Raw genomic sequence first — 26,740 nt, forward strand, 5'->3', positions numbered from 1 at the left:
TGACAACCCACAAAGTAAACTCCATGAAAATTATTTATAAGCTTTATTTATAAGACTGGGATCTTTTCACAGACTGTGAGAAATGTTGATATCTGAGAGAGAAAAATATGGCATTTTCCAAGAATTTGTTCACTTCTCATACCCCTCATTTTGCAGTGGATCTTTTATTTCTCATAGCTAATATAGAAAAGGCCAGGTCTCTCTTCCTCAGGCTGGACATGGGTCCTGCTCTCCCCTACTCCAAGAAGGCTGTAAAATATTAAACTTCTTAATAAATACTACTGCTATAGAAGAAACTACTATTTGCCCTAAACTCTTACGAGGATTGAATTTCCTAGTCCTAAACAGGAGAGGAGCAGACAACAGGCATGAAACATTTTACCACCAGTAATATTCTTTCTCTGGGAGCTGATGTCAGGAGTCTAACAGAGGAAATCTGAGGAAGGTAAAGGTAATCTGGAGCCCTGATTCTGATTTGGAGTCAGGGTGGCCCTTCAGTAACAGGGAAATGGCTGAATTGCAAAAATTAAATTTATAAAAATAGGAAAGAGACAGACATGTAAAGAAAAGACTAGCTGTACTGTTCTCAATTGTCCCTGGTCAGGCATCAAAAGAGAGACAAATTAAAAGAAATTGAAAAGTAAGAAGAATACAAACGAATTGTTTTTATCCTCTAATTCATCGTTCCCAATTTGGATCAAGGGAAAAGAAGGAAGAAACTTGAGACAAGGCTTCAGAGGCCATCTGCAGTCCATCTTGTATTCTGCTTCTGTGAGACAGATGCCAATTAGTCTGGAAGACGCTGGTAGTCACTGCTCAGTATTTCTACCTACTGCCGTCTGCGTGCTGCAGCCCCACAGAAGCAGCTCTCTAAGGCCAATATGGCAAACTACAGCTTTCAGGGAGCTTAATCAACTTGAGCCATGTGGGGTGTTCCTCAGCGGTAACAACTCCTACTTCCACAAACTAGTATGTCATTCACATTACACAAAGGAGACACCAAGACATTAACAGTTCTATCTAGCCAGTGCTTGGGTTTGAGATCCCAGACAAAGCTCAGTGTGATGTAATTCTATTAATATTTTTAAATTGTCACAACTGAACCGAAATCAATTGTTGTAGGTCAAGAAGACCAAAGATACCATTAATAAAGGATGGAGGGTTACTGCTATTCATAGGATGTTGACTGAAATTAAGCAACAGTGCAACTACCAAATACACTACAGAAGTGTGTGAAGAGTTGGGTGGCAAGGCTGAAAACTACAAAGGGGGCATTGGGAGGCACTACTATGAAAGGAAAGCCCTAGCTAAGGGAAACATTAATTCTCTCAACAGAGAGTCAGGGAAGTTGAAGCACAATACAGTGAGATGAAACAAATTGTTGCAGGTCATGGAGCACATTTGTGGAAAAGAACCCATAAATACTAACTCTCTCTTATCTGCTTAGCTGCTGAATAATACATCTATATTAAGACATACATGAAAAAAGAAAGAGGATTTCAGAAAATTGAGCAAATGTTTGAAATAAGTTTTAGAAGAATGCCAATACACTGAAAAACATACCAAGAAAATATTTTCCAACTTATCCATGTGGCTTTGGTGCGCAGTTTTCATTTTCAGTACTTAGGCATTTAAGAAACTAAATTTAAAGTAAGTGCTGTAGACGCTGCTTTTAGAAAGGTACTTTGATAATTTTACGCATTATTACACTGATATTACAGACAATAGATGTGTCAAAACCAAAGCAATACCTACAGGCTGGTACACCTGTTTGGAATATTTCTCTTTGCCCTCTTAATCAAATAAATATCATTTCATGGCTACAGTGTCAGTGCTTTAAAAACTTGTTTGTAAAAGAGCAAAGGGAAAAAAAACTACTAGAAAGCTCAAAAGTTTTGCAAATGACCCAGAGTTAATTAGAAAAGTCTGCACCCTGGCTAGTTCCCCTTCTCACGTGTCAGCTCTCATTAAATCAAAAAATTCTCATTTCAAAGTTAACAAACACCATGGTTAACAAAACTGTTAAACTGGGATCAAGTGGACACATTCCTAGGTTTATATATGATGTCATGCTAAGCAGCCCACAGCTGAACTTGCAAGTAGTATGAATGATTTTTCAATATATTAAGTATCTGATCTAATGCTAATTTTCTCTCTATAGGCTAACTGTGCTGGGAACAGGTGGCCCTGCTTTCAATTACGGAGGGCTAACATGCCAGTGTGAGGCCTGGATTAGTTCACCTTCTCACAGGGAATTTGCCTCGGTTGGGAATGGATTTATTATGGCTTCACACATGGAACGGAGCTCATGTCAGCTGAGGGCAGTGATACATCATATGATTCAAATTAACCTGCTGTGGACTGTTCCGCAGGGCTGATATTCTGTATTAAAATGACGACATTTTTAAAACAGCTTGAAAGAAACCAGGATTGCTGAAGTGCAATGGTTCCAATTTGTTCCAACTAATCTATCACCTGCTGGAGATATTATTCTAGTGGGTTTCTGGTAGCTGCTATTTTCCAGGTTTCTCCAAACCACTGACCTTGCTAATGGATACAATTGTTGCCTCTGCAAATAGGGGGAAAAAAGCTGGAGAGAGTGCCATGGTGCAGTTTTGTTTGTTGCTTTTTACACGTAACCCTAGATCCAGTGCTGTGCCCCTCGCAGTGTCCAAACCGTGCCATGGAGGGACTGGCAGGAAAGAGCAATCCCCCAGTTCTCACTTTATCTTTCAGTGGGACAAGGCATTTCTTAGTTAGTCTGGATAGTTTCTGCTGTAGAAATTATTTTGAAAGGTGAAGTATCAAGGACTGCAGTTATTTCACACCTAGCCTAATGTCTTCCCACAAAACTGCTGGGGGAAGAGGACTTTGGCATAAACTGTCTATATTTTGCATGTGTAAGTACTTTAAGGCAATATTTTGTATCATTTGCATGCAGAAAGAATACATCAAAAGGACAGCTTTTATACCTAAGAAAGCATAGTTGATTTAAAAAAAAAAATATCCAAAGAAAGGACTGGAGGATAAAGAGGATAAATTTTCAAAACCTATTAAAACAAGATGGTCATATTTGTTCCTCACCTAATGAATAATATGTAACGCTGAAGCAACAAATAGTTCACTTATATGTATTAGACAAGAATTAGATGTACAATCCACTAACAGCCTGAATATAAAAGAGAGACGGTCATGTAAACTGATGTAGATGGAATTTAAAAAATTTTAAATAATTAGTTACTGTAGAAAAAGAAAGAATAGTCCTTTAATACATTGTGGGGTTAAAGTTGAGGTCTGTTCCCACAGGCCTGATGATGAATGCTTATTTCTCCTAGGATCCTATTACCTTAAATCTGGAAGAAATATCATTTTTCTTTAGTTGCCAAAAATGTACAAAATAATCAACTCATGTGGCAAGAAGTGCATTAATGTATCCTGTTATTCTCATTTAATTAGTGGTTTCCAAGTTTAGCTACTTGCTGTAGTTTTTTGATCTCCGAGCTAATATGGACTGACAACCTGGTTTCCTGTGTGGTGAAGCCATACGATTTTTTTATGGAACACTATCTACTTATCTACTTCAGCTGACAAACTATTTACAAGGAGTACCGGTTTTATCTAACACAGCAAACACTGGGAACCACTTGCAGATTTTTTGACTGCTTGCATAGTAGTTTGCATCATAAAACATAGGCATGTTTGACTTACATTTGAAATTTAACCTCAGCAAACCAACAATGTATTTCGTAAGAAAAATGACATTACAATTAAACCACTGAACTTTGAACACTTAAAATCTATACAGAAAACCGTATATTTATCCCAACTGCTACGTCCAGATTTTTGTCTGCATAGGCACAGCTTTTAAAAATGTGCTAACTTTTCAGAACAGCAGATGAGCTGTACCTAACAGGTAGCACCTACTAGTGCATCCAATGCATTTTAATAATTTACTTAGTGCAGTTATAAAACACATATACATAAATGTATGAAAACACACAGTATGTCCTTAGAAAGTATGCCAGTTAGTAGCAGCATTATTTGCCAAATGTTCACCAAAAAAGAGTAGGCCTTCAAGGCCTGCAACATAAGCGTACTCTAGCAGTGCCTTTGTTTATTCAATTTATTAACTATGATGTCTCCCATCACAAATATCATTTGTCTTATGACCTTACAAGAGTTCTCAGGAGTTTCGCTGAGGATCTTGTCCTCAATAAACAACTGCCAGCTTAATTAGGATCTGGTGATGTAGACACTTTCTCCAGGCCTGCTGAGGGCCAAACTACCTCACCCTGCAAGAAGTTGTGGTTAGAGGACTTTCCCCCCAGGAGAGTTAGTAACTTATTTTCCAGTAGCCTGCTGAGGAGCTGTCAAGCTTTCATAACTTCTTGCATGTGCTGTTCTGACGCAATCGCATGCAGAAAGCGCCTTCCATTAGTCATCCAATGAAACCTCCAGCCCCCAAGGAAGGTTTCTTGGTGAAGGTTAGTTTATTTGAGGAGGATCTCATAGTGGCAACAGCTGAGGTTAGAAAAATCTGCAAAGGAACGCAGAGCTGTTTTGTTATATTACACCAGCAAAACACTTCATTAAAATTCAGAGTAATTACTGTTGAGTCATGTGTAATGATAGTTCCAATTAGCAGCAAAAAGACGATTAAAAAAATGCCTTTTGGCTAAGAAGAGATCCTGGATGAAATCTCTGAAGTTTTATATGCTTAGTGAGAATAAAGAGACTGAAGCTTTTCATGCATTAATTTACGTTTTTTCAGTTTCCTTATTAGCCAAATACCATGGAGGAGAGAGATTTAACACCGATTCGAGATCTGACTGAATTGTTGAGAATGGGTTAGTCACTTAGACTACTTGTGAATATATACTTTGCAAGCTGGTACCAACTTCCATGTTTGCTAGTTTAGTTAGAAGTCTGTCCTACTGACAGGAGAGCATCAGGGAAACACCTTCAGGTGCGTAATAAATTAAATAAAAAGGCTGTGCCAGGAAACTACAGTGAGAACCTTGAGAAAAGGGGAATGCACAGACGAATGGTCTGGGAATATGGGAATCTGCCAGATGTGGGAAAAGAGGACACAAAAGAATTGAAGGAAAAAAAAAAAGAATAAAAGAAAACCAATCTGGCAGCAGTGACCAAAAGGCCACTGATAGTAGGTGCCTCTACCCCTCTTGTGCTGGTCATGATCAGAATGAAAATCTACTATTATTATCAACTAATCCTTCAGTTCAAATGGCAGTAGAACATGCAGTAGGTCTGAAGGTTCAAAGCCCTCTTAATGAAGCTAAATAGGGATCAATATAACAAAAGCTCTGCATTGTCAGGTGGTTTTAAAATCTTCCCTTAAAATAATGCTTTTAAGGCAGCACAGAGAACCAGAAAAGGGGTTGTTCACCTACTTGATTCTTTCCTTGAGACTCCTGCCTGCCTCCATGCAAAAAATGGATTTGCAGGTTACTTAACCACAGTATTTATAGTCAGTGGGTAAATATGTGTGTCTCATTCTCTGGTTGTGCAATTTGATGTCCTGAGGTCTGATATGCAGAAGTGATTACTGCTTCACCCAAAGACAATATGACCTGTGTTTCCAAAATCTAAATTTCTATATTTTTAAGTACCTTGGAAAACTAAATTGTGTGTTTTAAATTGGTAACCTTAATATAATGAGAAAACCTTAAATTTCCCTGTGCCTTAGTTACCTTCCGTGAAATGGCAAGGGCATACTATTCCATCACCCATGGAAGGGTTGTGCAGGTAAATTAGTATTTCTGTAGTGCTCAGATCCTAAAGCAGGAAGCAATGCAGAGGAAATAAGTAATTCTGCTGTAGACCAAGGTTTAGGTAGTGTGCTGTAAGACTGTATGAATAGGTAACTGAATGAATAAGAAAACCCAGTACTGAAGAGTTGCTCTCTAAATGACTGATTAACAGCTCATTCTGTAAGCTGAGTAAAGTAAGGATATTCAGAGGGGAAAAAAAAAAAAGTGTTACACAATTTAACAAATTGTAACAAGTATGCATAAGAGAAATGAATTATGATGACATAGGTAAATGTAAATGTATTTTCTAGCTTTTAATGTAACCTTAATTATATTCTGCATAGTAATGTAGTTATAAACACATAATTCACAAAATAGAGAATGTATAACATAATTCAATTTGCAGGCGTTTCTGACACTCTAGGAGTGAAACTTCAAGTCACTTTATTTTAATTAAATGCTAATAAACCTTCATACTACACCACTTATATTCTGTGTTAATTAAAGAAACACAATATCACTATTTTTTAAATATTACAGTATCAACACTTTAGATTGTAGGAATTTGCAATGCCAGGTATCCAGATTCCAAAGAACCCAAGAGTAGGCGGCTTATAAAAATCTTCAGAAACATTTTAAAAGTCAGCTTTTATAAACATAACTGTAATAAAATTTCAGTTGTTCTAGGGCTAGAAGCAGGTAGGTTTCAGTCCGTTGGAAATTTGCCAACCTCAGCCTTCTTGAAGAGCAAAATTTCTAAATTTACTTTGGGAAGAAAATAAATAATTAGACCTTAAACCTATGACTGGTCCAGGACAGACCATTCCTCAATTTTGATTTCAATTCAGGGTAATTGCTGGAGGAAAATTTCACATTCATTAGCAAGGAATACAACATTTTTCTGATGATCTAATGTGTGTGTCTGTGTGTGCATATCTGCAAATAGATTACATTAGAAAATAGAGCTTAAAGTGCAACGTTTACCTGGTCCATTAAGGAAGTCTTTAATTTGCACAGTGATAAGAGGAGGCGGAATACCACTTTTAGGATCTACCTCTCCTGCTACTGTCTGCAACCAAATCTTGCAATAATCCAGAGCTTCCGGTAGAGTCTTCCCAGGATCTACAGGTAATAATGATCATAGTCATTAATGATATTCCAGGAATATGATACATAACAAAATGCTACATACAAAATTGATTAAATAAAATTAAAAAGTTTAAAATGTAACACAGTAAATAATATTCCTACTACGACTGTTATACATAGCATTTGTGCCTACAGACAGATGCACGTGTGTAACAATGCATGCATACATAGGCGAGAGGGCAAAGCTGCTATTACACAAAATGTAGAAAACCTGCAAAAATACCAAGTAAAATATGAGTAAAAGACTTCAGTTACCACAAGATGACTTTAAATAGCACACAATTTTAGCTTTAATTATGATGACACTTAAGCAGTCCTTACAAGAGAATCTGTGCTCAAAACCTGCTACTTCTAGATTGTATTTTCATTGCCAGATAGAGAAAATAATAACGGAAAGATAAATGATAAAGGCTAAAAGACCAGAATGCTACAAGGTCTCAGCAATAGAGCATAATGACAACATGGTTATATCATTCTCTTTGGAGTTTCACTCAGTAGCTAATCAGTAGCTATTGTTGCATACCACCTTGAATTGTATTCCTCTGATCAGTTTATAATATTATAATAATACATTAAAACTAATTTCCTCCAAGTGCTATTCTTGTCTTCATTTTCCGTGTATCACTAATAGCAAGAATAGTACTGTAAAAAGGCTTTTTAATCTTTAGCAATTCATGACCTTCCTTATAATAGTCTTCAAGTCTGGCACTACAAATCTTAAATTCTAAATAATTTTTCTTTATTATCAAGACTGCTATGTTAATTATTGAATGCCTGCCTCATCCTTAATGATTTAAGGAGATTTTCTTGATGTTATTCTCTCCCATTTTCAGTCAAGTAAAAACTGTTATAATTGCTTTATTTGAGTTTTACTGAATGGATTCCTTTCAAGAACAGTATTTACATACCCACTATTATAGTCAACATATGGTATCGCGGTATCACAGTCATATGTGGACTGGGTATATAAAGTCAGCTTTGGAATTTGTATTTCTTGACCTTATCATGTGATTCATATAAAACTTGGCACATATGAACCCTTATGTGATTTCAAAGAACCTACTGAAACCAATTGATCATGACTTTAGATCTATATGTAAAAGATCAAAAGTTAGTACATTCTTCTGTTTTTATTTGATCAATTTTCAGGCAATGACTTTACAGCAGTATTTGTACTGCATGGCATATACATTACAGCCTTTCCTTCCCTTTATTCCCGCTATACATTTATAAAGTCAGCTCTCAACAGTTATTTAAGAGCTGTCACTGCAAACAACGGATTTGTATATTTTCCATGTGAATTTGTACATTTTTATGGTTCTTAGCCCTTTCCTTTAATTACATTAACCAGAATGGTGTGGCACACTCCCTTTTCTATATAACTGCTTTAGGGAATATCTTGTTTCCTGTCTGGAGTTTGCCTAGTATACTGAAAATAATAATAATAATAAAAAAATCTTTACCACCAAAGTACACATCTTTTCCAAAATATAGTTTTGCAGTTATTCTGAACAAGGATGTTATCTCTGACTTGGATCTATACCATAATATCTTGTTTTGTGCTGATAGCTCATCATAAGTAATATGCTAATGTTTTTCAGAATATATAGTGTAAAGCACTATAAAAATTACTGAACATTGTGCAACGAAGACCACTGAATCAATTAAATTGATCTCTTAAGTTATTGTTCTTTCAGAAGTATTAGTATAAACATTTAGGGGCAAAATGTTGCAATATGCCAGTATTTTGTCTCATTTCTGAAAGATACCATCACATACTATATACAGCAACCTAGATCATCTACCGGCTTTTCAGAAAACCCAGCAAATTTAGTCAAACATTTCTTTTGAAGAATACATTTACAGCTATTCCTATTTATCCTAAGATGTGTTTATGTTGTAAAATACCTAATAATTATTTCAAAGTTGTAGCTGTTTAAAGATGAAAATATCTCTGATGAAAAGAACATACATAGCAGAAAACCCTTGCATGACATAATACATTAGCTATACAAACACTGCCCTCAGGGCACTGGGAATTGCAGCATGTAAGCACAGAAATCAAAAAAATAAAGGAACCATGCGGCTCTCAGGAGATTATTTTGCTCTGTCATGTCTCCAAGGAGCGCAGCAACATCACCTCTTCATTACCTTGGGGGCACTGCAGGACTGGGATACATGTATAACAAGGACTCCAGAATTTACACATTAGGAACACAACACAAAGAAACCTCAATGCACAAAATTAGCCTGAGTCCAACAAAATATATTACTTTTAACACAGCACTGGCCTTACTGATTTCAAGTTCGGTTTTTTTTTTTTTTTAATTATCTTTTTAGTTCAAGTGAAACTGTGTTATTCTGAAACTGAGGTAATTCTGGAAGCAGGATAGTTGCATTGACACAATTTTGCATTGGAGGCAATAATCCCAAAGGGCCATGCAAAGAATTAGTTTGAGTGCTTCCAAGCCCATGGCATATGATTAATTTGGAACCTGGGTAACAGACTTGACCGTACATCCAAATATGCCAGATACAGATCAATAAATAAGTTTTAACATAATGAGAAGAAAGCTAAAATCCAGAAGTTTCAGAACTGACTGTGCTGGTGTGTATCTCAAAAACTTGAAGGGAGTTCCAAATAGGAGCTATAAGATGTATCTGGGTAAGAGAAGTTCATTTACATCAAAGGTCTAAAGACTGAAATATGCATATCTTGATTAAAGTACCTTCTCAGGTAGAAAACAGCATATGCATTTTCATAGGATTAAGGATCAGGAAAGGAATAAAACAATATCAATCAGTCCCTATGCCAAGGGCAATGGAATTGCCAGAGAAGCAATCGAATGCAAAGGAGAAAATTTAGGCTGAAAAGTGGGGAAATCCTGATGGGGACAGCTGTTAGAAAAAGGACTCTTCTCCCTCAAGGAAATGATGGAAACGTTCAGAATGTTTAAAAATACACTTGACAGAACACTATAAAATATACAATAGGGAACAATTATGCATCAGCAGGGAACTGGTCTGAATAATGTATTATAATAGGTCATTTCCATTTCCATTTTCTATGATTCTCCCAAAAATCAACACTTAAATTTGCAGTTATTTGTATAAAGAAAATGCTGGAGAAAACCCAAGGGATGCATATATAAGTAAAAGGAGAGGCTAGAATTACTCCACAGCAAGCCAAGAGAGAGAAAAGAAAGGGTTGAGAAGTGAAGAGCAGTGAAGACGGCCAGAAATTCTATCCTCTACACCATGTGAAAAATTTGTCTGTGGCAGCAAAAGAAAAATGGTGAGACAACTATCACAGATTGACAACCAAGACTGTAATTTAAAATCTGTAAGACTGAGAAGCCAAGGCCTTCAATACATCCACATTTCCCTCCATGTCTTTTTTTTTTTTTTTTTTAGAAAAAAAGAATCTCTGGCTATTTTTGAATCCACCCAAACATTCAAAGCCACTTTTAGTCTTGCTAAGATCCAGACCTCAGCTCCAAATGTCACAGTTTATGAAGTATCTTCCTAAACTTGATTTGAATGTGCAAACTTTTGATTTCACCTGCTACGCCCTCATTCTTATGTTAACAGCAGACAGCAAACCCCAAACTTCTGAAGAGAAAGGGGAGTAAGGGGAAACAAAAGGAAGGAGGCAGGAGAAATTTCACGTCTTGAAGATTTTCATTCTCCAAAATGTGGTTTGTTCCAGTTTGTAGCTGAGAGCCAGGGCAGCCCGTGGGAGGCTTTAATGGTGGGGCTCAGCGATTCACAGCCCCCCAGCAGCCACCAGGCAGGGGACAGGGCTGCCGAGCGTGTGCACGGGACAGCAACTTGGCCTGTTCAGCTGGAACTTTACCCAGACCCAATGAGCTCTGCAAGATGCTTTTATTTCAATGGATGAATCATATTTTGGTCTGCAGTCAATTTTAAAAGCCAGTACGATGCTGCAATCATCTCTGCATTTCAAACTCTGAAGTGGAACGTTCGGTCTTGTTTTAAAGATGGTTTCCATTGGAATTTAAAGAACACAAGTGGGAAAACATTTCTACTAGCGCACTCACAAGTCCTGCGTCAGGAAGTTCAAAAATGAGCACTTACAATAACCTGAGGAATGTACATTCCCAGGCCAGCTTGTCTTTATGGGTGGGGGCTGCACCGACCCCCCCGTCCATGGATGCAGATGTACTGGACAATAAATATACTCGGAGGGGAACAGGTGACACTCCAGCAGAACTCCCTCAATGCTGTGCTAGGAAACAGCCTTAAATCCTCTCTCCGCCTTGTAGGAAGCACAGGCTGACAGAGAGGCAGTGAATCAGACTTCCTGCCAGAGCCAGCCCGCGTTGCTCTCCATGCAGCCTGGGCTTTCCATTAGATCAGAGGTTACATGTGGTCTTAGCTACTGCATCTGCTCTTCATGGACCCCCTGCCATCAAAGGCGTGGGTGTAAAAAAAAATATAAAATGGAATAAAATAAAAATCAAGAATAATTCTGGATGGCCTCACAATGCCTGTTTTTTGCAAATGCTTTGTTGGCGGAAGTTGAAGAAATTCCATGCATAACAGATATTTACTGAGAAATTTCTCTCCCTTAAAACAACCAAGCACCACAACCTCCTCTTTGAAAGTAAACAAACAAACAAATAGAAAAAAGATTTTTCAAGAATGCCCAGAGCACAATGCTCAGGAAATGAGGCAATTTTGTATCTGGATTACATTACCTGAAACAAAGCAAATAAAGATTTAAAAAAATATTTATAAAAGCGGCTTATGAGATTACATTAAAAACAATTGCACCCACTTTTATTTAAGTGGAAATGGCCAATGCTCTGTTTGCAAAAACTAACGGTTAGCAGATGCCTTTTTGTTAAATGTAGGATGAGCACTGACTAAAAAAAAGCGTTGTTTTATAGTATCTTTCAGGCCATTTATACAGAATCTTACAAGTAAACTCAGGGAGCAACTACTCTTTTTAATGGTGCTTATTAAGCAGTTAATATTTATTCCATTAATTTATTTACTTTGATTTGAAGTTCCTATACCTGGCAGTAGCATAACTGCAATCAAACTGTGCAATTACAAAAATAATTTAAAACACAAATGAAGCAGTTTAGCACAACCATAATAAAATTGAGCTAACATTTTAATAACCTAATAAGTCTCCTCCTCCTACAAATTGACTTGCCAGTGGACTTGGTTGGAGAGAAAGACTGAGGAAATTGAAAGCACAACCATCAGGTCTTTCACTCCAAGACAGGCAAATGCTCCCACATACAGACACTGGCCTGATGGAAATGTGCTGCTACTAACTGCTAATTAACACATTAACAATACTTCACTTTAAAATAGCCTATTTCCTCCTATTTTATTCATAAGTTCTTATTTCTTTCACGTTTCAGAACCTAAGCAAAAAATAACACAGCCAGTGACAGAGGAGCCAAGTTCCTTGGATGAAGTTTGGTGTTTCAGCCACTGTGCAATACTCTCTCACACAAAAAAAGAGTGATAGCTTAATGTGCAAGATCCTGAATTTTAAGCTCTACTAACTTGAAATCTGTCAAAAATAAGAACAAAATGTAACAATATTAAAAACTTCATTTCTACATATGTTCAAAGCAGTAAACCATCATAAGGCAGTAAGCTTAGTTTTGTCACCAGCCCAGGATTAGCTCTTAAAAATTCATGCTGGTGCAGTTTTACAAGATAATCTCCCTATTTTATTCAAAGCCTCATAAACCAGACTCTCATCAAACTACCTGTTAGAAGCATTTCTAAATTCTAGAGTATTTTGTTGACTTACAGCTGAACAACATGTTTCTTCAAAATACACTAATGGGAGGTGAGGGATGGAAAACATAACTAGATCCAAACTATTACCAGCTTTTCTTTACACTAAAGTTTTTTTTGGAACTAACATCCATCAAAAAATAAGACCTTCCTAGTTTCACTATAGAATTTTATATTTGCTTCTGCCTTGCAAGATTTGAGAGTTGTTTCAGAACTGTAGATTTTGTTCACTTAGAAAAGCCGTAAGAAATTATAGCACAGTATTTCATAACACTTGAATCTACTGCTGTTGAACTAACAGTAGTCATCTTCCAAATTACACAACAAAATTGATTCAAAACAATTTTTCCAAACACTTCAAAACATTCCTAAAATATTCTTTTGCAGTGTATATGGTGTATATATATATACACAGAATGATGATTTGAAATGGCAGAGTTTTTATTAGTATGTCTTGGATCTAATCACATATTTCATATATAGCTTAACTATCTAAGCTTAACTCTGTTAGTATAAGTAATGAGAAGCCACCCCCCCAGGAATACCAATAAAACTTTATAACAAACATCATATATTTTTCCTTTTGCCCAGACAAGTCTCAATTTTTTAGGTTTTGATGAAATTTGCTATGTTATAGGCCCGACCTTCTGAGCTGCTGCTGTGCTGTTGCCTATCTCCATCATGTAATGTAATGTACACAATGTTTTCATCAGGCCTGCTTGCTCAGTCCCAGTGTTTAAATGTTTGGGTTTTTTTAAGGGGGAATATGCTCCATCAGTTCTTACAATCCAGTTAAAATATATCTTTTATATTTAGCTTGTGTCCTCTTCCCCATCCTACCTTAGATAATGGAGACATAGTAGCATGCATACATACAGACACAAGAAGAGCAGTCTTCTAGAGACTCAAACTAGAAATATTCTTAAGCAACATTCACTGTAAATTAAACATCATTTATGCCTTCTTCTCACCCTCCACTCCTTGATATACAGATAAGTACAGGGATATAGTGCATACCTATTGTACAGAGAGAGAGAAGCTAACTTACTTCTTTCAAATAAACTTTATATTGTTCTTCATTTGGATGATACACCTCTTTCAGATAAAACTGTCAGCAAATAGTCACAACATCAAGAAAAATTGACGTGATTGATGAAATCGACCGCTGCAGCACAGAAAATGCCATGCAAAGCTCCAGATGCTGTATTATATGATATACAATATATAGAGTGTGCATATATATATATATATATATACAAACACATATATGTAACACAGAGTACATGGCTGTTTTCCCTCAAATACATGTGCTAGAAATGAAAAATAGAAATTTCCAAAATTAACATGTCACTACAGTGATATGACAACATTAATCCTGGACGATGTAACTACAAGCACGGCAGGTCTTCCTAAACAAGAGGCAATAAAAACTTTATACTACCTATTTTGCTGTGTGAATTAGTGTGTGACTTGAAGTGTGGATTAGTTTTATTAACTTATTAATACATTTAGAATGGTGTTTTGAGGCACTAGAACTTTGGCACCCACCTCTCAAACTCTTTTGAAGAGAGCCCTAACAGTCCAGTAGCAAGCACATGATTCTGTCTTATACATGAGTAAGGTACTTACTACTGCCCACAAAGGCAGCAGGATGAGACCAGAACTTCTGCCTTCACATAATGTCTGACTCCTGCCTCCACACTCTTTTACCTTTGCCTGACATGGAGACAAAAAGCCAAAGAAAAGGGTAAGACCCAGGTAGGGCTAATCTTTGGTCCTCCAAGACGACCTCTTTGGGTGTCACTTGAACAACTGCTGGTGACTGAGGAATTCTAAGGCTGTATGTTCCTACTATCTTTATTATTTAAATTTCTTGCCATGCTTTTGTGCTCTCTAATCCAGTTTCAATTTGTAGGAAGACTTTATTACAGCTTGTGTTTTCTAGAATTGCTCCCGTAGACATGAAGATGGTGAAACACTTCAGAAGTTAATTGTAGGAGCAGAATGGAGAGAACTTTGGCCAGTTTATTGGTAATGTGGTGGCAGCTTGTATAAGGACACACTTGAATGCCTCAGACATGAGAAATGAAGAAGTTCTATTGCATCTTTCCAAAAACACTAAGTTAATGAAGTTGTGATCTTTAACTTACAACTACTCCAATTTTCCTTCAAGCTTTGCTTTGTTAATTGATTTGTTAGTTCTTTCCACGTTGATTGCTACAATGACCACCTTTCATATAGTATTTACCAAATACATATGGGAATCTGGAGTAAAACGAATACATGACACAGCTGTGTTTCTGTCAAGACAGGACAGCAACAGCAGAGAAAGACGAAAATGGAAGAATGATAAAATAAAATGTGGCAGAGAACAAATCTCCCTATTTTAAGTATCTTCTCTCTAGCTGTCTACCTCACTGTTTAATCCCTCTTAAAAGTTCCACTATAATTCAGATTTCTGAAAAAAAGTTAAGATCTATTAAAAATAGCATTTTTAGTCTTGTGCATGAGCATATAATTTTAATGCCAATTTTCAAAAGATACAATCTCATTGAGCAAAGATTTGATATAGCTGCACAAAAAACCTGTATACTTTTCACAACTAGTGTCCTGTATTAACCCTGGCAAGAAAAAACTAGCAATGTTTTTTACTTACAGCTCTCATTCAGTGAACCATTTAAAACCCCATACTTTTCTGGCTGCGTGTTCAGCAGATCTCTGCATCCTGATTTACACTTTTTTGGGGTAACACTCTGTAATGATATATCTCATTAAATTCTTATACCCAGTACTGGCTGCCACAAAAATGAATTGCAATCATTTGATTTCACTCTTCAGCAGTACAAATAAGACAGAAAAAGAAAATTTCAGAATATCTTCTACTGAACAGTTATTCTGATATTTCTTATTATAAGCTTTGCATATGAAATGGGAAAAAAACCCACCCATTCATTAAGAGAAGGAAATTCTTACAAAACCCTATTACTCAGCTGAATGAAAACTTAAAATAGATGACATCATTAGATGCCATTTGGAAGATCACTATAATTTTCTTACAGTTTATGATCAAAACACCAGGTGCTTCTACAATGTTTATCTTTAAATTTTATCAGTAGGCTAGTATAGGAAAATATTGTGATATTCAGTCATAAAAAATGCTTTTTATGAAATCAGCTTGGCTTACGATTCTTACTTCCTTAGAGAACATTAAGAAGTTAGAGTAATGCAACAATCCCTATCGCAATCTGGTAATGAGAAAGTAATATTGAGGAACAGGAAGAACTGGTTGCTAAAAGGTTAGATCTTAATTAATTTAAAACATTTTACACACTTAACTTGATTCAGCTGTGGGGTATAATCCTAAAAATATGTATATTTACCGATTGATTTTCAAAGACATCCTAAAAGTCTCTCAGCTGTTTTCCACCACTCTAGTAACTTTGAGATGTGCGATTATTTTGGCAGTTATAACTAGGACTGAATGTTAAATGCTCTTACCTGTACACTTGTAGTCTGAGGCTACTCCTTTAAGACCAGCATCGAAGACTGATATTTCTACCTTTTGCTTTCTGTGGTGGCAGCTCAGGAGCACAGAGGGCTGTGATACAACAAGGTAGAGAAATGGCTGTAGCTCTATGTCCCCAGTTCCCCTGCGACCAGGCTGCCGAACAATAGTTATGCCCAGGGCTTGTCGAGCAGAGGATCTTGTGGAAGCATGAAGACTTTCCAGTGACAAAAGACCTGTTTTTCTCCCAGTAGACAGGGGAACATTACTGTTCAAAAGATCATCTGCTGTGACAGAGGAAATGCATGGCTGACTGGGCTTCTTGGTATCATGGCTGCCACCTAAGGCGGCTTCCGGAAGGTTCAAGGAGCTTTTGCTTATTTTCTCACCATCTTTCTGATCTTGTACTGATTTTGATTTAGGTAAGGCAGTGCATGAGTAAGTCATCAGGGAGATTCGACTTGCTGTAACAAAAATGTCAAAGGGAATGAAATTGAGATTCTTTACAATGGAAGACTGGCGGGAAGGACGGGCAATGCGGTGCTGGCTGGTACCACTGTGCTGCTCGATCTGAACGATTCTGATCTTAACACTGTCGCTGCCAATTCCACTGTCCTGTGCCCCGCTATAACGGGAAGAAGTCTCAACCGTTCCTCCATCAGACACATCCATTTTTTTCTGGTCTTGTTTGGAATCCTGCAAAGGAAAATATTATATTAACTTATGATATCCATATCCCAACTCTTTCCATTTCAGTGGCAGCAAACAATCACTATATAAACATGATGGCAAAAAAGAGAATTATAAAAAAAATCTGCCAAGTTAACTTTAACACAGTAATCACTCATGAAAACACAGCAGGTATTTGTTCTAATGAAATGATGACTCACAACAGATGAAGTGCCAAAAGAACATGTGAAGGAAAAAAAAAGGAGTAATGATTTCTAAGCTTAAATTACTTTTTTTTTTTTTAATTTAAATTCTTTCTTTAAACTCTAAAGAATCTACAAGAAATTTATGGCTTAATGTAAAACCATATCTCTGTGAAATAATGCATTGTAAATAAAAAGCCTAGTCAGAATTGTTTTCCAGTTTCAACCACTGATGCTCAAAAAGTCCTCTTTGGCACTAAAATATACAGTGATTAGATGAAACAGAATGTAATATTAATCTACCACAAGATCAAAAAAAGACTAAATAGGAATTCGAAGCTGAAATGTATATTATGTTGTAGAAAAAAATATTTTTCTTAAGAGTTATGGAAATGACAGCTGCCTTATATAAAACACCAAAGTTGAAGGAAACATCAGCACTATCTAAAGACTGGCTCTGTGACGGGGTACTAGTTGTTAGATTACCAAGGCTCACCAAAGCTACATATGATCTCGGCTGTCACATTCACAGGGTTTCACATAAGAAATCACTGCATATAGAAATATTTCAAAGAAAACACAACCACTGATAAATAGAAAAAAGAACGTTGCTTCTATCACAGGAAATGCAAGAGTGAAACAAAAAGTTGCAAGGCTGTGTCCAGGGACCACCACATAGTACCAGGTCAAGAGGCAGAGATATCCAAGATAAGCAAGTGCTTCAAGAAGAAAACACTTTTAATAATGCTCATGAAACAAGCAGAAATCCTACAAAGAGCTTGAGGACAAGGTGGAGAGCATATGCTAAAATATTTGGAAAAAAACCTGCAGAAATTGAATAACAATAATGGTGATGATGATGTATGGCCAACTCCTCAGATTCATATGGAGTTTAGAGTCATACATTCGCCTTGTATAGCTTCCACAGCTTAACTTACACTTCCATCTGTGCTGCCCAGAAGAAGTGTTTCTGCTCTGCTCTGTACAAGAGCTAACAAGAAATGCCCAACTCAGATTCGTGACCCATCCAGCCCAGTACGCTGTTTCTGACAGCACTAGGAGGAGACTCTGTCAAGTGAGACTGTGGACCCTGGCCACTTCCTGCAATCTGTTCCTCTCCTACTCCCCAAGCATCCACAGCTGTTGCATTTGGGATGCCAGTGGTACATGCCTGTGTAGTCATTTTAGTAACTATTTCTGGACTTCTTGTCCATTAATTTGCCCACTTCCTTTTTGAATATGCTGACAGTGTCTGGCCTCCACAACCTTCTGGGGTAACAAGTTCCAATTTTTTTTTTCTTTGGCTTAAACCAATCTACTAGTGTCATTGTAATTCCCTGATCTTTTGTAGTGCATGATTTGAACGTTCAGGTCCACATTCAGCTTTATCACTGTTGCTATGACTTTGTAAACCTTGATCATAGTCCCCCTCAGCCTTCTCCTCTCCAGACAGGGAAATCCCAGGCTTTTTATCTCTCCTCACAGAGGAGCTGCTGCAGCACCTTTAATAATTTTAGCTTCCCTTCTCTACTTCTGTAACTCCACTATGCACTTCTTGAGTACTCTACACAGTATTCAAGAAGTGGGATCACTCTGGTTTTATATAGCAGTAAAAAGATGGCCTTCTGTCTTGTTCTTAATCTCCACCCTGATGATGTCCAATGTTTTGCTGGTTTTTTTTGGCTGCCACTGCATATTGACTCAATCATTTAATTTCTTTGTTCCAGGACCTACTTCAATAGTTTCTTTTTATCTTTTTCACCCTAGTCAATCTTTGAAAAGGGACATATAAACTAGGACAGACCATATCTTAACTTCCTCTTGAAAAATATAATAATGAATTACAAGTACTTACAAAATTCATCAGCAACCCAACTATAGGAATGAAGAGCAGTGAATTACTGAATTTCTTCAAACTTTGGTCTTTATGCAGCAATATTAATAGATTCTACACATACTGCAGGAATTGGGTTGTGGGGGAGTTAAAGAAAAGCAGGTTTTTTTAAACGTTCCTTTATATTGTGCTTTATGAAACAAAGGGAGCAAGCCCCTTTCCTTTTCTTTAAAGGAATGAACATACTAGAAAAAAGTATTACAGAGGAAATCCTAAAACAAAACCATTAACTAGCTGAGATTTTCTTTGAAAAGGTTTTTGCCAGCTCTGGTTACAATCTTTTCAGATTCACTCATGTACATATTTTTCAAACAGCCAATAAAATTCCTTGCAGCTGATTTCTATGGCAGACTCGTATCACTGACTTGTAAATGTGATACCACTTCTAATGCAGCCTCTGTAAAAATAACTAGAGACCATTTTAATGAATTACTACATTGTGAGCCAAGAAATCCTGATTCCTCCTGATACCCTAGCAAAGATAGGCTATTTGCACCTCAGCCTCTCTGTCTGGTAAACTATAAAGTGCTTCACCCATATCCTGCACTGATGGCACTCTCAAAAATGGTATAGATGGTTCTACCGCTCATGTATTGAGGGTGAGCAGAAGGCAGGAAGGATGGAGCTGTGAAACAATCTTGCCACATCATTTAATGGAAATGCTGCCTGAAACGAAGTAGAGGGCATAATACTGCTAAACCCAGCAATTTTTAGTTGCTCCATAGTCATCAGTTCAGTCTGATCAAAAATCTTTTTAGAAAGCATGGTTCTGTAGTGAATGACGCTCTTACAGGTACTACATGGTATTCTCTTGTTCTCTATGCAGCAGAAATTTCTACAGCTACCTAACATTTAGGTTAAGCTTGACTTGGCTAGAGGGATTGAAAATACAATGTCATCCACTAAATGATAATCTTCCAGGGAGAAAAGCATTGCATGTGTATGACTGAGTGGAGGGAGAAAGGACAGTACTTCTGGTTTCTAAACAGATCCTGTCTTCTCACACCTAAGTAGATTTGACTTGAAGCCTAGTTCTTTTCTTTTGCCTCTTTTTATAATTATTTATTAAATGTGCTCGTCTATCTAAAGCACCTCAAGGAAGGTAAGAAAGTAGCTCTGCCTCCATCCCCATTCAGATTATAGTTTCTCTGTGAAGACTACTGCAGAGGTGCTAATTGGTCCCAACTGCTGAGTTTCCTGTTATGCGGACATTCAACTACAGAAACTTTACTGAGACCCCAAATCAATTCATGCAGGTCACCAAACAGCAGTCAGATGGTAACTTCTGCTCAGTACTAAGCAGTATGGAATATGAACCAGTGCCCAAAAGGTGAAAGACACCATATCCTATTACAGTTTTCCATGCCATCCGGTTCCACAATGAAACTTTGACTTATGGATGCTCTTACCACATATATTATAAAGGCTGGGACAAGTGAGTAATGATTTGCAAGACAGCTTTATATAACACAACTGGGTACAAAATTAAAGTGCAGAAGTACCACTGGAACTTCTTGCATCAATTTCAGCTCAGTAAGCATCAAGCCTTCTAACCAAGTTTCACAGTTAACCTGAAAATAGGCCTAGTAATAAACCTGGGAATCATTTAGGTATTCCTCTAACGGGATAAGGAGATGAGAGGGAATGACTCTCAGTTTAGCAAGTCTAAAAAGATTCTTTGCTTTATTATGGAATAAATGGGCCAATACTTTAAAGATGTCATGAACAGCAATATCAGCTTGCTGTTGGCAAATGTAATGGTAACATTTATCATTGGGCTGTATTATATCAATACTCTTACTCTTTACATAACCCATTTAAAATGAACAATAAAAGTTTTCTTTAATTAGCTACTGGTGTGCATTAACATGATCATGATTAAACCATAAAAACCAACCGTACATTACTCTGGTCCCCTATCCCATGTGTTTTAAATTATTTTAGTTGAAAATGTACTTTGAGTCCCTTTTAAAAGTTCGACCTTCTGCTTTCAGAGAATTAAATGCATATTACTGTAGTGGAGAAGATAATGTTTCAGACCTCCAGGCATATATTAAACACACTGGCAGCACATTAGACAAAATGCTTTACTTATTAGATACTTCCTATTCTAAACAGTGTCATCAAAGGCTAAAAACAAAATCCATATAAAAGCTGCACAATGCTTCCACACAGAACCTGTGCCAAAATCCCTGTACTTTCCAACTAATGAGGAAAGGATGTGTACTCTTAACATATGAATGTAAGATTTTCCAAGCATTCACTTTAGGAAACAGGACTATTGATTCCACATGGCTTATGTTAAATGAAACTGTATTGGTAAAATAACCTTTAAGATATTTGGCATGATAACTATAATTAAACAGTATTCAAAGGAATAAAACAAAAGGGAATTTGGTTCCACAATGGCTAATTAAAATAAAATGAAAAAACACAGCATGTCATCTATCAAGATAAATTGTTATTGTTTAAGAACTATTTAAATACTGTTAAAATATACTTTTAGATAAAATCTGAAAGGACTGGAAAAATATTTGTGGCTTAAAAATGGATAGTTTGGCGAAGAAAAAAGTATAGGACGCTGAAATTTTATGCTGAGATAATAGCTTTAAAGGTTTGAGCATAACCAGATGGTACTTAAATCAGAGGAATTCTACAGTTTCACTGTCAGAACGAGTTGCAATATGGAAAGGTTTTCAATAGCTAGAAAAAACATGTCAAGATGATAGTTTACTTCTTAGATCACTTCAGTGCATTTTCTCGTCCTTTCACAGTTATATATCCTATCAATACTAGACACCATAGTGAAAAGGTGTTGAAAGCTGCACTAGTAGCTAGGGAACTGTGGCTAATTCTTCCTTTTCATGTGTTGAGATAGGTAACTTTACTAGCTTAACCCCTTGAGTTCAATAGGGCATATGACACATATATCTATCTAGTGAAAGGGCATGGAAATAGCATGTCCTGTAGAACACACACAGATAAGCACATCATAAAATCAAGGGTAAATAAATACATTTGCTTTTCGTAATTGGCAAACAGTCCAATCTGAGGTCACTGCCATCTTAACCAGGTAACTCTTATTTATTTTCCACTCCTGATAAAAGTATTTAGATGGTAGAGACATGTCTTCAAAGTTTTCACTCCATAAAGAGAGGCAATAAAACCATCAAGGTAAACACACAACCTAATACTTTAGACCAATAATTAACACATTTTCCAAATCAGAGAGAGGTATTTTACAACAATTGGCAGCATTTTTTCATCATATTTTTACTTCCTTAATCTCTCAAGAGTTTTCAGTGATAACAAATGCAAGCATGTGCAAATTTCACTATAAATGTTTCTATCAGTTTTTATTTTCTTTCTCTGATACTTTACAGGATAATTCTTTAATTAATAGAATAAGTGTTAGCAACAATCTTTGGAAGCACAGCTCTCTAGATCAAAAGCATGTACATGTGCATAATTTTTCCAGCTTCTCATAGTAATTATGGTTTTATAATGACACTATTGAAGTAAAATTTCCAGCCTTCTGCATAGCCGTTCCTTAACTCTGATCAAAACCCTTCAGCCAATCATGAGATCATTCTTCACATTACATAAATTATGGAAAGAGTCACAAGTGTGAAACCACAGTATCAAAGTGCCAATCACATCTGCTCCATCACCATGGCATGTGACCTAGTTTTATTTCTTTTGCTAAAAAGTAGTAATATTTTCATGGAAATAAAAATCTTGCCTACCGCACAAACTGAGCTACAGAAAAGGAATATGTTCCTTTTTTTTTTTTTTTTTTTCCTGTTATGCTTAAACTGGAATTACGAAGAAAACACTGCATGTTTCTTTCTGGCTTTGTTCTAAATAATTCATCCTCCATCAAAGAGTCTCCAACAGTTTAGATATGTATTTGACGTACCATTGTTATCTAAAGAACCTTTTTTTTGGTTAACCAAAGTTTGCTACATTGTTCTACTGAACACTTCAACTAAACCAATTTTATTTTGTTTTGCATATGAGTTATACAATTTACTTTAATTCTGACCATTATCAAAATTATTTTGTAAATTGACGTATTAATCTCACATGGAGAATATAATGAAAGACACACATAAAAGCATATTAGACTGCTAAATTATGTCTTCCAGTCTAATAAAGTTTCTCTTTTAAGTTTTAAATTAAAACTTCAGTCCTAGCATTTAATCCAGACAGACTCGCTTCTACTTGTATCAATCCAACTGCAGAAAGTTCTGTATAACATGAATCCAAAGGTGTCCTCCAAAAAGGGAACTATTAAATCAAGCCAAAATGAGGCAACAAAAATATCAGAAACGTCTGAAATAGTTTATTCCATATAAAAGTCAAATGTACTTCTTCCACTAAGGAATTTTCTTTTTAACCAGAATTTGCTGGAAAAAGAAATGATGCTACTTTGAAGTGCAGTGCTATATATGAGCTCCCAGACCGACAGAAATACTCCTGACAGGAATTTAATTGTAATTTTCACAATACTCCAGGAATTATGTGAAAGATGTGATGGCAAGGAGCAATACAAACTCAGCTGCTTTGTGCAATGTTTTTCCAGCTCCTCCAAAGTAGAGTAAGAGGGTACATTCTGTTAAACACTGATCCAAATATTCATAAATCAAAGCTGTGCCAAATGTTCCAATTGTAACATGGGTATATGCAAATGCTAAATCCTTTCTAATGCCAACAGAATTATTTTTTTTAATCTTAATACAAACAGTTTATTTTGCTACCCTATAAAAGGCCAGTAAGAAACTTTTGTGTTCATCCCCCCCCCCCCCCCCCAATGCTTTCTATTTAAAAAGACCAGGCTGAAATCTGGCAGAGTACTTTGTCCAACAGTAATTTTTCATTATTATTTTTACCAAAAGTATTAGCTTTTTTCATGTTACTTTTCAAATTTAATTTCAGAATTTTAAGTTCTATCTTTGCTTTTATATGAAAAAATCTGGATTAAAATAAATACACATATTTACTTTAGATAAGGTGAGGGTTTGGTCATTTTTGCACATTCTTTTCTTTTAGTTAAAGCCAAGAAACAGTGTTTTTCCATGGGAGTCTGCATGCATATTTCACTTGGACACTTTAAAAAGCAGTAGTTGAAATTTCAGCTTGATTTTGCATTACATTCTCTAACATTTCAGCATTAAGATTTCAGTATAAGACTGCAGTTTTACCAGTCTCAGTTTTGGGTCACATTTCCATACAGAAAGATATACTCAACTAAATGGTGGTTTAATGTTGATCTGATCTTACAGAAAGCAACTTTGTCTCATCAAGCTAGCTGAACCTTTCAGGGGGCTGAACTAACTCTCATTCACTGGTGTGCCTAAGCACATCGAGAAAAAAGCCCCACAACAAAAAACATTCAAGGACTTCCAATTTTAAGTCATTAAGGCTGTGGTTTCACAACAGAAAGCTTGCTCTCAAACACTAGAGACAGACCAATTACCCAATTCAGTGCCCAGTATGGCTGTATAAACAAGTTTGCCATTGCAATTGGCACGTCACAGCCTGCAGTGGGATTATTTTAAGTGGTGTTGCCAGTGACCAGTTCTGGGAAATCACAGAGCTACTGGGTGACACCTACCACAATACCGGGCTTAGGTGCAAAAAATCCTGGGTTCTACACATTGATGTTTTCTTGACCAGGCATTCAATCATGGATCAAATACTTTCTCACGTGATGAGTATGTTTAAAGTAAGAATTCGCTGAACAATTCTTGGTTGCAAGAGTTTAAATAATTTAATAATATTAAATAAGGATATATCAGATGATTCACTGTTATGACATAAGAAGATGAGAAATTTAACAAAGTTATTTACTCCCGTTGGAGTAAACTGGAATATTCTCCCATTGACTAATATTCAGTGTTCTGTAAAATAAATGAAAAGATGGAGAAGCAAATGCCAAATACCCTGGCAGTAATTCAAAGCAGGATTCAACAAAGCCTCAGAATGCAAATTTAGGCATCATTTTCTAGGATAGGATGAATGAATGTGCGAACAATGAAAAGAGTCATTAATATAATGCAGTAAAGTAACTTGGTACTGCAGCCTCTTAAATGAATAAGTGTACAGTTAAATGAACTATTCCCCAAAATCAAATGCAACAATCTTTTCCTTAATATATATTAGAGCCTTTATCTGTTTTGAGCATCTTAAAGGCAATTAACTAAATCCACAGCAGATTAGAAGATGTCATGTACAAACATTGCCCAACTAAACAAACTTCCTTCTACATTATTTCTAGTAATGTAAGTCAGACTGAGTCAGACTATATGCCACAAGTAGAAAAATCCACAGTACAGGAGTCTCCAGTGAGAAATGTCCAACTGCTGGCACACGATTGCTCACTGGAATGTGTGCTGGGATCTCGAGTGCCCCAGGTTTTAAAGCTTCCAGATGTCTGGAAGACTATCTTTTCTGCCTTACTGCCTTTTTTATTTTTTTTAAATTTTTTTTTTATGTCATTACATCTCACCTGTATCAAGCCAAATAAACTTGTATCTAGCCTAATGTTTGACTAAATCATGTTTCAATTTGTTGAGAGTATCTTACAAAAAGACTACACAAGGAAGTAAAGCTCATGAAGTGGCACGTGAACTAAAGACTAGGAAATTAAGAATTCCAGAATATGTTTTTTTGGTAACAAGGCCATCACAAAATATCCCCATTTTTAGCAAGTTGTTTGTCACAGCCTCAGTGTGCAATTCCATGCTAGACTGAATTTGTGTCTCATTTGTGCCTTGTATGATTGTGTGAAACAGCCAGTTCAGGGTCTTGAAGCATCCAAAAAATAATCCCAGAAAAAAACCCAACAACTAAAACCAAGAAAAAAAACCTGAGAAAAAAGGTACTTGGTTTTTTGGCCTGTTCTGTTCCCTGCACTGGCTCATTGTACTACTACAAAGCAGAGAAGGAAAAGGACAGACTGTGGCAGCCCAGCTTGGATTAGCTTAATAAGCCTCAAAATTGCATCCTAAATTGTGCTTTCTGAACTTGTTTAAAAATAATAAAAATAAAGAAAAGAATTGTGGTATTGGAGCAGGAATGAAAGGTCAGGAACAGGACTTTTGTAAGCCCACTTCAGGAGTAGATGACACATGGAGCTGCATCTTCAGGCTTTTCTGACTAATCAAGCCTGGCAGTCTTCCAACTGCCTTAGTCTCTCAGTGCTAGGAGGCTGCTTCAAAGCACCCAGCACTCAAACCATGCTGAGATTTGACTTTATACCTTACTGGAGAGTCAACGGAGAATTATTATGAAACACATCCTGCAGCAGTCTGCCATTTTCAAAGCTTCTAACAGCAGCGCTAAGATTTCATTGGAGCCATCTAACTGTGGGCTGATAGCAACGTTAAAGACAATTACAGGGTCTACATACAAAGACAAGTTTTCTTCTTAATGAAAAACACGTTTGGCCTTTACATGCTTTTATATGGCATTATTATGGTGTTTTATATTAAAGATGCAAAAAAATGCAGATATTACTGAGTATTATTTACATATACTGTTTTTTCACAAAACTAATGTTTTTCCAATTTGGGGCTATGAAGTTCCCGTTGGTTCACTAACAATTGCTGGGTTTTTCTGCTTTTTTCCTACTCATTGAATGTTATTAAAATACTTTCTTAAATATTATTCTAAGTACAATTTTTTAAATTATGCAACTGCTGCAGTGGCCATGCATAAAGTATACACTGTTGTAAATGGAATTGCACACAGCATAAGA

At 36.4% G+C, this 26,740-nt stretch overlaps 1 protein-coding gene across 10 annotated transcripts in view; it reads right to left on the bottom strand.

The window, feature by feature from the left end:
• Positions 1–26,740, bottom strand: part of VPS13B (vacuolar protein sorting 13 homolog B) — a 498,323-nt gene that overhangs the window by 101,169 nt on the left and 370,414 nt on the right. For all 10 annotated transcript variants that reach the window (XM_041123226.1, XM_030011504.2, XM_030011500.2 and 7 more), the window contains 2 exons: positions 16,206–16,908; positions 6,756–6,893 (listed from right to left, as the gene is read on the bottom strand). In XM_041123226.1, coding sequence (XP_040979160.1) covers positions 6,756–6,893; positions 16,206–16,908 — 841 coding nt within the window. The remainder of the gene's footprint in view (positions 1–6,755; positions 6,894–16,205; positions 16,909–26,740) is intronic.

Source organism: Aquila chrysaetos, chromosome 4 (assembly GCF_900496995.4).
Source record: "Aquila chrysaetos chrysaetos chromosome 4, bAquChr1.4, whole genome shotgun sequence".
Taxonomy (NCBI): Eukaryota; Metazoa; Chordata; class Aves; order Accipitriformes; family Accipitridae; genus Aquila; species Aquila chrysaetos.